The following is a 15,355-nucleotide window of genomic DNA, read 5'->3' as shown; positions in this document are numbered from 1 at the left end:
ATTATTATTATTATTATTATTATTATTATTATTATTATTATTATTATTATTGGGATAGAAAAACAGACACTTAAGCAACTGTGATGTTCCTAAACATTACTTGGACCTATTTTAGAGAGGATTCATTATCCCACTATTGGAAAAGCCAGCACCTACCAAATGATAAGGCATCTATGTAGAAAGAGAGCTGTCAGCACTACAAAGGATTCAGAACCAAACTTTGAGAAATATGCATTCAAAGCCTTCTGCCTGGAAGGGTGAATCTGTCACGCTTGCTTTCTCCTTTATTTTATTTTTAAACAGAACTGAAATTATTTTTGCAGCCATGTGGCTTGAAGTCAGGAGCTAGGGATTGTCTTAACTATACAGTACCTTGGAAAAATTGCTGTTTGTACATCTCTCAGAATCCCCCAGCTAGAATTGACTGGGATCAAAGTGGCTTAGAGATTCTGAGCTTGGAGTCCAAAATGTAATAGTTTAAAGTTTCATGTTTTTAAATGCCTGCTACACTAGCCCTTTAAAAAGTTATGAAGCATATACTACTAAAGCCAAAAGCTGAAAGGTTGTTTGTCTTTCTAGGGGTTACCTGGAGAAATAGGAAGAAACGGACAGCCTGGACCACCTGTAAGTGCTTTACAACACTTGAAGGTTTGAAATGTAGACTTGGAGATAGGTGGACTACAGAGTTAAAATATTCAAGCCCACCTTGTTAGAGACTTAGGAGGTTAAGGAAAGAGCTGTGTCTGTCTGTGAATGTGTGAATGGATCAAATGACATTTCTACAGTCATAGCAAAAAGGATGGAGCATCAACCTATTTTGAAATGGAGACATTCATTTTGATCTAGGCTGCATACGCATTGCAAAAATAATCCATCTTGACACCACTTTAGTTGTCATGGCTCAGTGCTGTGGAATTCTGGGAATTGTAGTTTTATGAGAAATGTAGCCTTCTCTGTCAGAAGCCTCTGGTGTGACAAACTACAAACCCCAGAAATCCAAAGCATTATGCCATGACAGTTAAAGTGGTGTTAAACTTCTGCAGTGTGGATGCAGCATGAGAATGTTCAGATTCTAGGACAGAGAGCATTGGTTGAGTCTTCTATGTGCCAGTATGAAACCCTCTAGGAAGTCCATATACCTCTTGTGTTATACAGTGCAACAAGGGTTACATACAGACTATTTTTGTCTCCTTTTCCTGATGTTTTGGAGTGGGACAGTGAAATAGCCTTTAAAGCCAAAAGACCATCTCTTCAGTAGTCTCATTGGCTGAAAAAACCAGTTTTTTAACAACAACAACAACAAAATCCTGACAGGTAACAAGATTACATGTACTTCATGAGCTTATGCATGGATCCATGATGGAAATATTTTCTCTGTGTGATCTTATGTGGACTTCACATCTGTCCATCCGTAATAATGTCTGTAAACACCTTTCAAATCCACTCAAATTATCATGCATTTAAATTCTTATATAGATCTGAAATTACAGATCTAACCACAAATAGAAACACATTCATCTTCACAACTTGAAAAAGTTACTTTTTTGGAGTACTTACCCCCAGCTGGCATAGCCACTGGCCTCTTGTCTTGTTTTGAAATGCACCAAGTTTTTGCAATGGCATTCTGAGATGGAAAATTTGTATACGTATGTGGATAATAAGGGAAAATATAAATATGCCTATGTCTATATAAATATCAGAATGCATTACATTAGGAATATTACTTGATTAAAAAAACCCTTTCTATATTAGGAATGCATACATTTAAAATTGCATTATGAAATGCATGTATTAGGAGAAATTAGCAAAAGAAATGCACATGAATGTTCATGCAAACTATTTTTGAAATAAAATTAAAATCCAAGAAAACAAAATGTAGCATTTTAAATATATATATATATATATATATATATATATATATATATATATATCCCAAAGTTTGGGACCCACTGGACTCCTGGTTGCATTAATGCAAAATGAACCAAACAAACAAACAAAATAATCCCTCCTCAATAGCAACCCTTCAGAGAAAGATTTATTTCACACTATACAGTTATAATACTTTGATATGACTGATATAGCACCATTCTGTGGAATCCAGGAGTTTATAATGCCATGATGAATTTAGAATTCTCTGCTAGAGAGCTCTAATACCTCACCAAACTGGAAATCCCAGGATTCCATAGTATGTAGTCATGTACGTAAAGTGGTATTAAAACTGTATTGTGTAAAAAGTTTGAGGTTTTTACATAAGTGAAAAAAATGAGTAAAATCTTTACACCTTTTCTTTGGAATGCCTGACGTCTAGTGGCCATCTGCAAAATTGCTGTAATGGAACCAAATGATTCATTGATTTGAAAGAACTGGTCTGTGAACCCAAGTATATTAGTGAGAATTGCATCCCACTTGAATTCAGTGGGACTTACTCTGAAATTCTGTACCTTGAGTACCATGCCTCCAATTAATATGCTCTGCCTCTTTGACATGGGATCTTGGCAGTCATTTCTTTTCTCATTCCTATCCCCACTACCTGCCCTCACCTTCTCCTACCCGTGTATTTGATATTCTGGCTGCACTTCAGGTATCTGCTGAAGGGTCTGTGGCCACAAAAACTTATGCCATAATTTGTTCATCATCTTGCTGCAACAGAACATGCAGTACATGTGCTGGTAAACCTCTCAACTCAACTTCTGCAATGCACTCTACATGGGACTAGCCTCCTGCCAAGTTCAGAAACTTCAGTTGGTACAAAATATGGCAGCCAGGCTGGTCACGGACACTTCCAGACCTGCCCATATTACACTGGTACTAAAATCTCTCCATAGGCTGCCTATCAGTTTCTGGGCAAGGTACAAGGTGTTGGTTCTAACCTTTAAAACCTTACACAGCTTGGGCCCTGACTACTTGTGGGAGTGCCTACTTTCATAAAATCCTCCCCGCACACTTCGGTGTTCTGGGAAGAATCTGCTACAACCTAATAAGACCGGACTCTCTGTGGTGACCTAGAGGACCTTCTCATCTGCCACCCCCAGGCTCTGGAATGACCTGCCAGACGAGATCTGCCTTAATACCACCTTGGAAGCCTTTAAAAAGGCTATTAAGACAGATCTCTTGTAATTTTAAATTGTTTGATGTTTTATTTATATTGCTGGAATCTGCTTTGATTCTTTTGTGAAAAAATGGAATACAAATAAATAAATAAATAAATAAATAAATAAATATTATTGTTATTAACAGAATAACTTCCCATTTAGAAAGAAGAAAGCAAAGCGCACTGCAGTCTTAAAATTGATATGTACCATGGGCCCTTGGTATCCACTGGGATTTGGTTCCAGGGCTCAAGTCCCATTAAACACAATGGCATAGTAAAATGGTGTCCCTTGTATAAAAGGGCAAAATCAAGGTTTGCCTATGGGAATTTGTATATTTTAAAAAGTATTTTCAAGCCATGGATGTTTGAATCCATGTATAAAAAAATCTGTGGATAAGGAGGGCTGACTGTATGTTTTGTTTTGTTACCCTTTTCTTTAGGGTTTACCTGGAAAACCTGGCCTGGAAGGTTTACCTGGACTTCCTGGTTCAAAAGTAAGTAGCATCATCATTTTGCAAAATACTGCTGATGTTATTCAGTTAAGGCTTTGTCTGCATGTGTTCCCATCCTGGCACTGTTCCCATCCTGATGCTAGTGCTGTCTGTTTGGACGATGCACGGTGACATCCACTGAAATACCATGTGCTTTCCCAGTTAACCTGACTTTACCCTGAAGTTGGCAAAGTCATTGGAAGCCCTGGTGTTTTTCCCCAAAGCCACAGGGTTAGCATATGGTTTTGTGGCAGGCAAACAGCTGAATCAGGCATGACTTAGGCTTGCTTGCTGTTCACACACCAGACACCACATCATCCCCCTTTTACCATACTAAGCAGATTGGGGAAGGGGATGGCTTGTCCCTGGAGCCACTGCCATTACTATGCAGAAGCTCTGTGGATAGACCATCATGTGACCAGTGAGAAGAGAGGGCAGAAGGGCACCCCAATCACATGAAAGGGATCTCCAGCAGAAGCACCCTTCCTGACATGGAAAAATAATATTTCAATGCATAAGTATTAATTACTGCACAGAAAATGCACAGGAATTAATATTTCTGCATTGAAATATTATTTTCCTTTTAGAAAATGCTCTTTTCTGTGCAAAACTGTCATGTACTATTTTGCAGGGAAGAAGTCCTGAATTGCAAATGTCATTTGTAAACTGTATGGTTTCTGAAAACTTCCTAAAGATGGGAAGAAAATTTCTGAAATTACTCATCACTACATTTGAGAAGAAGCACAGAGAAGTATAGCATCCTCAGGATATGTGACAGAATGAAGGCAAGATTAATAGTCAGGAAAGACAATTGTGCAGCAAACTACATGCCCCAAAATTCTACCAACATAGAGTTATCTGAACTAACCCAACCTTTCCAGATTTTCTAAATGAAGCAGGGTCAGACCATGTTAGCTATGTAATAAAATGCCATATTGGGACAACAAGGACCTCCAGCCAGGGCTGAGATCAGATCCTGTCTGAGACTTTGGAGAGTTGACACAATTCTGGGATCAATAGATTGACAGTTTAACTCAAACTAAGGACAGCTTCTTATGTTTCTTTGCTCCTAAATGCTTTTTTAAAAATGCAGCTTGTGGAAGTGGTGGGGGGAATCTGTTACAATAGCCTATAATATTTATTGAGGGGTGGCCATGCTAGCCATACAGCAAAATAAAACAAAATCCACAATCCACACAGGAGTGATATCTTTATTGGCCAGCCACAATGCACAAAACATAGAATGTCTGATGAAGAAGCCAGTGGAGCTTTGAAAGCTTGCATTATGTTTTTTGTGCATTTTGGCTGGCCAATAAAAGTATCACTTCTTTGTAGATTTTGGATTTTATTTGAGTAGCCTAGCAGTATTTTCAGAGTTTCCAAACTGAAGAAATGTTTTAATAGTCCTCTCAGCTAGTGGCAGAATTTAAAAAGGAATTAATATTGCTAAAATGCTCTGTTTTGAGGGTTGCCTGCAGAGCCTGAAATTTGTATTTGTGAACAATCTAATAAAGTCCATATGGCCACAGCCCATTGGTGACTGAAATAATGTTGGCATGGTTCTGTTAAAAAAAAAATAGCCTGGGGGGATACAAACCAGCACTTCATGTCAGTCTGTGGGCAGAGCCACAGCACAGCGTCTGCACCCTGGATGCTGTGACTACACCCCCATTGCACCACCCTTTTAGATGGCATGTGGCATCATATCATGACTCCAATACAGTGCCCAAATGGTGCCAATGCACCTATGACACCATTCCCAGGATACAAAAAAGAAGCCATTTTTTGTAGCTTCTTTTTGCTCCCTGCGGAGGCTGCGATGTGCGGTTGCCATGCTCCCAATCTAGGGCAAAAGGGGGCGGCATCCCGCCCTCGTCTTTACAGCTCCTAGATCTTATTGGTTAGCTACAACTATTGTGGACCATGAAATTATCTAATAAATGGTGAGTCAATCTGTGGGGAAATTCTAATGACTCATTGGAGTTACTAGCAGGGATCAACATAAGACCTATAAACTAATTTTTCAGCAATTTAAGAGATTCTTCTCTCCCCATCTCCCCGAAATGGTTACAAGCCCTCCTTTATGGCCACACCTTTCCCATGAAAACCTATATCATTTCCACATAAGTTCCAAGAGACTTATAGGGTTGAGAAATATTTTTTCCTTGAAACATCCAATTCTGACCCTAGTCAATGTAATTATAATGTATTTGAAGTCTTTCATTCATAGAGTCACCATGCCATCAACTTGATGACAATTAACAGTTTTTTTGTTATAACTTCATTATAGCAACTGTGTCTCATTAGCTAACTTTTGTTTGAATTCCACACAGGGAGAGCCAGGAGAGAGAGGAGAAGATGGTTTCCCTGGTAAAATGGGCCTCAAGGTAAAAAAAAAAAAAAAAAAAAAAAAAGAAAAAAAAAAGGGGGGGGGTCTGGTCTTTTTTTATTATACAGTCACCCTTTTATTTCTGAATTCTATGTACAGATGTGAAAACTGGACAGTCAATCAAGACATCTATCTATCTATCTATCTATCTATCTCAACTAATTAAAATGTTATTGTGGAGGAGAATATTGCTGATACCATTGGCCACCAAAATAACAAATAAATAATCCCTAGAATAAATTAAGCCTGCTCTCTCACTAGAGGCCAACACAATTAAACTGAGGCTATTATTACAATATATCCTGAGAAAACATAACTCACTGGTAAAGATGACAAAGCAGGGGAAATGTAGAAGGAAAAGAAGAAGACAACATTGCCAGTGGACAGACTCAGACATGGAAGCCATGGCCCTGAGTTTGTAAGACCTGAGCAGGCCTGTTAATGACTGGGGCTTTTGAAGGTTATCTCATTCATAGTCTCTGTAAATCAAAGTTGAGTTGATGGCAAATAACAACAACAGCCACCACCATCTATTCCATTATCAGAGTCAGTATCAATTACTGGGCATGGGATATGTGGGATATAGTTGCACTCATATCTTGTTGTCCAAATCCTGTTGCCATGATTTAACAGCACCTAGCATGAACAATAAAGCTGAAAGTTCTTGTCTTTTTAACATTAGTTTTTAAAGAGTATTTAGATAATTCTTGATTCAAATCTTCTGAATAATAAGTCTGAAAATTATGGTACTATGATTTCACACCTATGGCCATGGTTCCATCCTATGGAAGCCTGGAATATGCAGTTTAGGGAGGCATATTTAGAATCTTCAACCAGTGCATCACCATACTACAAACCCCATGGAATGGAAGTTAAATCAAAATCATAAGGCTATAGTTGTGTGGTGTGAAAAATAGAAAGATGCAAAGTCAAACTGAACTTCAGGTGCAGCTTGGCTCTGTCCCATTTCCTTTCATCTTTGGAATGTTTACATGTCTTATGGATAGTTCTGTGACCAGAGAATGGAAGAAATGAAGAGGAGCTCTCAGTTTTTACTACACTGAGATCATCCTTTAAACTTTAATGGTTAAAAGCAAGTGTAGGCAAATGTGTTAGGTGTGGGGTGCCATTGTTACATTCCTGAGCCTTTCAGCAGACATATTGCCTGCTTAACCCCACTCCCATAAAAAAATAACCCAGAAGGGACTTCAAGTCTATTTCTGATTTTGAAAAATAATGTTGGGAGAGGGGGCTTGCAACCTTTGTAAAAATGAATTGCCACCCCCAGAAATCATTTTATGTCCAGGAAAAGGATGATCCAGGGGACAAAAAATCACAGATTTGGGGCCACAGGTGCCCCAATGCTAGACTGTACTTTCTGGCATTTTAAGAGGTAAATTGACTGGACACTGTCATCCACAGTAAAACTGTTACATTGCTTTTATTTTTCCAGGGTGAAACTGGAGAGCCTGGCCGGCCTGGTATTACGGGTGAGAGGGTATGTATTGCTGAGTCAGATTTATACCAACTTAGAAGAGCACCAGCAGATTAGAGCCAATTTCTCTATGAAGTTTTAGCTATTCAAAATGGTGACCATTAGAAGGATGATTGGAGTGGACATTTCATGATGCAAGAAAGTCTGCAAACCAGTTCAGCAATATGTCTGGCAATTTTAATAGAATCTATACATGTTTTCACACCAGTCTTAATTTGTCTTCTCATGGAATTTGTAGCCCTATTCAGGCATTCTGATTGTAGGAAAAAATGAATAGATGAGGAGGGGCAGTATAAGTGTTGTCTCCAACACCACTGTTTTTTGTCAGTCGTCCCATGGAAGGAGTCACTTTAGGAAGATGAATCTCTTCTACTCATGGAGGCTGTCTAAGACACATAGAAAATCAGGTTTCCAAATCATGTGGTGAACAGAAGAGGCTCTCTTCCTCAGAAAATTGTACATTGTGTATAAAGGGTAGTGGGAAAGGATGAGGAGGGGATGGGGTTAGTATACTCATTCCCACTCTTCTCTTGCTTACTGTAACCCATTAGAGGTTGCAGACTTGGATGTCAATGGGTTAGTGGGTCTTCTATGGGTTTAAGTCCAGACTTTGAAAGCGCTATCCAACCCACTGAACCTTATTCCCCTAAAAAGTACAGTTGGGACTAAACCCTAGAGTGGGTTCCCTACCTTAGTGGAAACACAGCCACCACTTGCCACACCACAAACAGAATGCCTGGACAGAGCTCATCCAGATACTGCTTTTGTAGAACCTCAATCAGAAAATGGTATTTGCAAGAAATGTTGACTGCTGACATTTGTGAGAAGGCACACATTATTTTTTAACTCGTTGCACTCTCGTTTTTCTTGTCTTAGGGTGACGCTGGACTTCCAGGCCCATCTGGTTTGCCAGGGCTGAGAGGAGAAAAAGGAGATCAGGTATGCATTTTGGAGTGTTGGCTTAGATTGGATAGAGCTGGAAGGAGAGCAACGTCTCTTCAAAGAATAGCAGTGAAAGAAGAGGTTGATTAAAGCTGGTCCTTTTCCAACTGAAATTTGGCTTGGAAGTATTAAAGCTTGTCATTGCTTGCTCATTGTTCCGATTTTTTTAGTTTTATGCCAGTGCTGCCCTTAAAAATGCTTTCACTTGCATGTTGATTTACTGCCTCCTATCAAATGTTTATAGTGTGACAACAAACATTCAGTGCACATGAGTGCTGCCTGATATGGTCATGCAAACATCTAAGTTTGTTCTGTACCTTGCAGGGTGAAAAAGGAAGAGCTGGCCTTCCTGGCTTCAAAGGAGAAAGAGGTGACAAGGTGAGTCTTGACAACATTTGAAAGAATAGTGGATTCTATAGTGTGGTCACTTATTTACACACACTCATAGACTGAGATCCGGTATGGTAAAGCATCGTGTAAAATGTTCTGTAGGAGAAACAATGCTACATCTCTCCTCTTAACCTCACATGGACTCACTGTTTAACCACTACAGCTCCTAGGTTGAAAGTGGCTGGTGGAAAGAAGAGGAAAACAAAGAAGCATATGGCTATGTCCCATAGTTAGACACAGATCAATGACATCATCTTCTGTGATCAACTGAGATTTTTGGCAGTCTCAGCTGATGATGTAATTAGTCTGCATCTAGATGTGGGGACAAGGCCAATTGGTTCTCCAAAACTACTGAATTGTGGGGGCTATCACAGCAAAACAGTGAGTCAGATGAACTTTAGTTTTTGTGGAGAGAAGAAGAAAATAACATTTGTGTCGTGTCTTTTTAGATTGTAAGCCTTAGGGCAGGGAACAGTCCAATTAAAAAGATTGTATGTACAGCGCTGTGTAAATTTACAGCGCTTTATAAATAAAGGCTAATATAATAATAATAATAATAATAATAATAATAATAATAACATTCTACACATGAACAGTAACAAAAAGATAGGTGCAGGCATATGTTGACTTTTCACTTGTATATACCACTAACAGTATTCCAGCCATAACATGCAGGGTCCACAAAATAGTGATGGGTGGGGGGGGGGGGGAAATTGCCCCATCAAATTTTGTTTTCCTTCTCAGATTTACCTAATCCACATGAAAATGAATACAATTTGCCTTAGAAATTTCCCCATTTCCCAGTGTACAATGTGTTCCACAAGGAAGGGGGGATGTTTAATGCATGCCTTAAAAAAATTCCAAAGAAAAATGTGAGCAATTTAAAGTTTGCACAGAATGGCACCTCCTATCAGATATATTTGTTGAGGGTCTTCTCAGATGTGGTGCTCCAGCTGGAGTATGTCCTCAGAGGCCAACTTGCTACCAGCATCAGCTTTATCCTGGTACCAAATGGCATTTTGTTAAAGCCTTTTGTAACCTGATTCATTCATTTTAAAATGAACATGTGCATAGTTTTAAACTGATTTAACCCTTTAAACCTATTTTAACTAGTTAAATGGTCCAGTTACTTTATTGTTAATCAGTTAAATCTTAACTTATTTTCAATTCAATGGATTTTACTTGTATGTAATCCTAGAAGGCTGTGACAGAAAATGAGAGGTCATTTGCTCAATCAATCAATTGTTGCTTGGATTCCATAAGATATAATGTGCACCTATTTCTCGGCTTTAAACTCCTTGTACAACATTTTCTAGGGTGATGCTGGTTCTCCTGGCCCACCAGGCTTACCGGGAACAGTAAGTATCATATCATTTACAATTTTGTACTAAGGTCTGACCTGTACCTGGAATCTAGTACAAATTGGATATGGTGATGGTAGTGGTGATTCATTTGGTAAGGAGAACCATTGTTTTGCAAGACTAAAGTGCATTTATCTTGTTGACTGGTGTCTTTAATTTTCTCCACTTTTTTATCGAGAGTGGGGCACAAATAGCAGCTGATATCTCTATGGAGCCAGGATAATTTGAAGGACAGTTAGAATTAGTGATACAGTTGTCCCTCCACATTTGCAGCTTTCACTTTTGTGTATTTGATTATTCACTGATTTGATTAATATGTTCTTTCTAGGAATCTCTAGGCCCACCAATATGTTGACTTTGGAGTCAACATCCACTAGAGATTGTGCTGGAGGACCTGGAGGATATACCTTTCTAGGCATTTGTAGGTCCTCCAGTGCAGTCCTGTGATGTTGACCACAGACTTGTGCTGGAGGACCTAGAGATTCCTAGAGAGGTGTTCTACCAGGTAAAATTAAATTAATTAAATTATTCCCCCCCCTTTTATTTATGGTTTTCCCCTTTTCATAGGGGTCCTGTTCCCCTAACTCCAGCAAATGTGGAGGACTTACTGTAGTTCTTCCTACCGGTGGCTAGTTGCTCCTTGTTTTCCTTGTAGTCTGGCTGTAAAAGCTTCCATCTGAAAGATGCATCCCTGTGGAAACCTGCAAATGTTAGGAGAAAATTGTATTGGGAACCTTTGCAAAACAAAAGCAAAAGCAAAACAAATTAAAAAAAAAAACCCAGTTCTCTATTAAGAACCTCATAAAGGGATTGTGAGAGTGTAGGATTACAGACCTTTAATGATATTTCTTCCCTGCTGTTATCAACGTCAGTTTTTGACACTGTTTGTTTTCATTAGGTTTTTATGTTTCCTGTTTACATTAAAGTTGTTGGTTTAGTTTTTGTTACTAATGATATTTTGTATAGGAAGTGGGATATAATGGTGAAATAGGACTATAAGTGGCGTTTTGATCTGCTTAATTTACTTCACTTTTTCTATGTTCATTCTCCTCCTTCCCCTCCTCTTCCCTCTCATTATTATTATTATTATTACTATTACTATTATTTGAGGCCTTTCCCCAACCTGTTCCCTGTGACAAAGCTGACATGGGAATTGGGTGACTGGCAGTTATCGTTGATCACAGGATATGATTCAAGGTATATAGTGTATTCATTTCTTACTGTCATGTGCATAGAAGATACATGGACCTGTCTGTTTGTCTGTCTAGTATTTTCAAAATGAAAGGTGTAATCCTAACATAGGAACTGAGTATATGGCAATTATCTTTGATCACAGGACACAATCTATCTTTGATCACAGGATATGATAATTGCCAGACACCCAATTGCCATCTTAGCTATCTGTCTATCTATCTAGTAGCATAAAGAGGAAAAGTAAGGATATTTACTAAATGAAAATAAAGTGGATGGGCATAATATATTTAGTAGATAGCAAATATGGTGAATTAATATCCATTTATTCCCATTATTATATAAGGGTTATTGCATACATTTCCTCATATCTTCCTTCTTTTTTTATTTGTTATTGTCTAGACCACATTGGTTACACCTCATCCTAGGATACCTGTAAGTACCAAGTTTAAATATTTACTCTCTCAATGGTCAGTCTGGTAAATTAAACCCAGCTTAGGTATCAAGCAATCCTTGACTCCCAACATTCCTCAACACTGCCCATACTGGCTGGAGCTGATGAAATCTGGAGTCCAGCAGCATCTGGAAGGTCACAGGTTTTCCTTCCCTGGGTTAAAGGCATACCAATAGGACAAAATTATAGACACCATTAAACATGTGGATTGTCATCACACTAGTCTTCTTTAAAACACAAGAAATAGCTGCTGGTGGGGGGAGAGAAGAGATAGAAAATGCAACTCCATGGCTGCCAATTACACTGGCATGGAAGCTCCAATTGACATTAATGGGAATCTGACAATGTATGGAGAGCCATTATGGCATAGTGGTTTGAATGCCGAACTAGGACTCCAGGATACTAGGGTTTAAATCCTTGATCGGCCATAGAAAACCACTGGGTGATCCTGGGTAACTCTTTCAGACTAAGAGGAAGGCTATAACAAACCTCTGAACACATCTTGCTAAGAAAAACCTATCTATGGGTTACATAAGTCACAGTGAACTTGGAGGTACTTAACACTGGCAAGAACCATGTATGATGTTTAGTCACTAAAATGCATGGGTGCACAATATCATGGTCTCTGGATTGTTTTTGGATTGGTCTGGTCTTGTATAAATGTTAAGACTACCATGGTAGAGATTACCCTGGTCAACAGAATAGAGTCTAGAGGTCAGAGAGAAATACTTATTTCAATACCAGTGGTGTGTTAAATCAATTTAATTTTCAGTCTCAGCCCTAAATAGACTCAGCACTTTGGATTACAGTACTCTTTTAGTCTAAAATCTACAGTGGATTTATTGGTCCCACTGAAATTGTAGCCAACAGGCACTATGGCTTTGGATTCTAGTGGAAGCTCTCTAGTTCAAGCAACTGGGCTCGGATCTTTTCAATGACTTCTGAATGACTACTACAGATATCTTCACTAGCCAAAATGACAGATGGATCCAAAAACAAATGAAATCTCAATTCTCTCCAGGAGCCAAAATGGTTAAAACAATGAATCACTGAAAAAAAAGGTAATGCTTGGAAAAGTGGAAGTTAGCAGAAAAATAGGGAAGATGACTCTACAGAAGAGTGATTCAATCAGAGAAGTAAAAGCCCTGAGTATGTAAGATCTTAGCAGGGCTGTCAATGAGTATGTCTTTTGGAGGTCTCTCATTGATAGCATTTCTATAAATCAAAACCAACATGACAGCAAATAATAGCAACAACAGTTTGGACTGCCGCAGTGCCCCCTCTCTCTAGACCTAGCAGTGAATGACAAAATGAGTCAGTACCCCACCCCTAAATGTATCTCCATTTGACTCCATACTACCTTATTGACATAGGACTATTGATGGAACCCAACACACTGAGTTGTGAAGGATGAGTAAGATTTATTGAAGGTTCATCTGTGTGCTGTTTATAGAGGGAAGGCTGCTTTTTCTTTGCTTGGATTTACAAGCCCAGATATTTCTGGCACCTCAGTTTCTTTTTTTAGTAAATTGGCAGTGTACTTTTCACAGTTGGTTTCAACCTACCTGAAGATTCAGTTCAAACTGTACCAACAGCTGAAGGAACATCAAATAAGCTTCACAAGATTAATTGGCATCCCCAGTTTCCATGGTGACATTGACTTGCCTTTATCTTCATTAAAGATTGTCCTTGTTGTTAATGTAACTAACCTGTAACATTGTACTTTTTTGTAATGTTGTTAAGGAGGGATTGCAAACTTGGAATAGCTTTATTAATATTTTATCCAGTGAGCAATTGGTGCTAGCCAGTTGAAGAAAGAAGTCCATTACAGTATTAAAGTCATTCCTGTAGTCCTGTCATCCATGTCTGGATCACCAGATGGCAGCAGTGATTCTTCACATGTGATGCTAGTTGCTGTCTTTCATGGGGCTGGTTTAGACAGTTACATTCATCACAATACAGCTCTCTCTCTTCTCTCTTTCTTTTAATCTGAATATTCTAAAATGATTTATTTTATAGTGACAGTCCTTAGTCTTCTTTTCTCTGCCATTGCCCCACAATGTCTCAGGATGATGATAGGCCTGGGATACTGTAATGATGCGAAGTGGCGTCCAGATTGCCAACACAGCCATTTCCACTGTTAGTGACAAACCAAGTGGTGAAAGGGGAGTAAGCTTTCTCATTGCCACTGTGAATGCTGAACCTGGCCCCTAAGAAATTCCTGCTTAATGAATTTTCCCACAATTTGCCCTTTCTAGTACTCTTTGCTACAGCTTTCCTGAACCTGGTATTACAAACCCCATCATCCATGTCCAGCTTGACTAGTATAACCTCTAACATTTCATAGATGAAAACTGGGGCATATGTGGTCAAGCAACATCAGAATGTGGCCAAGATGGCAAAAGCTTTTAATGAGGAAGGACACACAAGCTAGAAGAGGCTACAGCAATTTGCTTTTGTCTGAGTCTACTGAGTAGGTCATAGTTCTGTACCCTCCTCTCCTTTCCCTCTGTTGAGTTAATTGAGAGCAAAGTACTGTCCGGGATTGCTGCCAGCAATCTCTGACTTATGCTGATAACCAAGCCTGCAGCCAACACGTGAAGGCAAAACAAACCTTGTGGAGAAGCAGTCAAAGAGCAAGCCGAGGAAACAAGCCAGTGTCGGGGTTGCAGAAAGTCAAGCGTGCCGAAAGACGAACCAAAGTCAGGAAGCCAGAAAGCAGCGTGGTCAAAACAGTCCAAGGTCACAATAGCCAAGAGATAACAAAGGTCCGGTCCAAGGTCAAGGTAGCAAGGTAACAAGATGTCTGGAGCTAGAGCGACAGCAATCACACCAAGGGCTCATGCAATAAACTCTAGCAACAAACTCAAGCCTCTCTTCCACTTAAATCAGGGAAGCTCTCCCTCGAGCCACCTGAGGCTGGTTTGCTAACTGTCTTTCTGCAATCCTCCTGGATCTGCGCCTGCAAGCACTCTCGGCCCTTCTCTCCTGATAAGAAGGTACTTGCAGGCATGCCTCGTCTCCTGAATCACCACTAGACTGTGGCACCATAGAAGGCCTTTCCTCAGCACTAGGACCTGGTTGGACCTCCTGCTCTGGGACTGGGGAAGCACAGCTGGGGCCTGGCAGAGCAGAACTAACACCTGGCATAGCCTCAATCAGCCCTTGCTCTGGAGGAGGCTCATCCTCCTCCTCATCCTCCGAGAGCTCATCTTGGCTGGCCATGACAAGTACTAATACATTTTGAACTCAGTTTGCAGCAATTAACGTAACTGGACACAAAGGAGAAAAGTGGAAAAAGAGAGAGAAGCCAGGACATTTGAAAAGCAGCTGGAAAAAAAAATTGGATGACAGACCAGTTCAGGATTGTCTCTGGCAAATTGGGATAGTGGAAAAAGAGTGGTTACTACATTGCCTCCTAGGATGTGCTGCTCAATGGTCAGGTCTGATTATTATATTCTGCTGCAGAAGGTGGATTGCATACAAGTATTTATTACATCTGCCACATTCAACAGTGAAGGGTGTGGCCAGTGAGTTGCATGAAGTTTACA

General features: G+C 39.6%; 1 protein-coding gene across 1 annotated transcript in view; it reads left to right on the top strand.

Moving 5' to 3' along the window:
• COL22A1 (collagen type XXII alpha 1 chain) overlaps positions 1–15,355 on the top strand; it is a 236,856-nt gene that overhangs the window by 160,477 nt on the left and 61,024 nt on the right. Inside the window, exons 26-33 of the mRNA XM_042466288.1 lie at positions 580–624; positions 3,532–3,585; positions 5,916–5,969; positions 7,425–7,469; positions 8,343–8,405; positions 8,733–8,786; positions 10,115–10,156; positions 11,753–11,785. Coding sequence (XP_042322222.1) covers positions 580–624; positions 3,532–3,585; positions 5,916–5,969; positions 7,425–7,469; positions 8,343–8,405; positions 8,733–8,786; positions 10,115–10,156; positions 11,753–11,785 — 390 coding nt within the window. The remainder of the gene's footprint in view (positions 1–579; positions 625–3,531; positions 3,586–5,915; positions 5,970–7,424; positions 7,470–8,342; positions 8,406–8,732; positions 8,787–10,114; positions 10,157–11,752; positions 11,786–15,355) is intronic.

Source organism: Sceloporus undulatus, chromosome 4 (genome assembly GCF_019175285.1).
Source record: "Sceloporus undulatus isolate JIND9_A2432 ecotype Alabama chromosome 4, SceUnd_v1.1, whole genome shotgun sequence".
In the NCBI taxonomy this organism is placed as follows: Eukaryota; Metazoa; Chordata; class Lepidosauria; order Squamata; family Phrynosomatidae; genus Sceloporus; species Sceloporus undulatus.
This window is presented reverse-complemented; position numbering and strand designations above follow the sequence as displayed.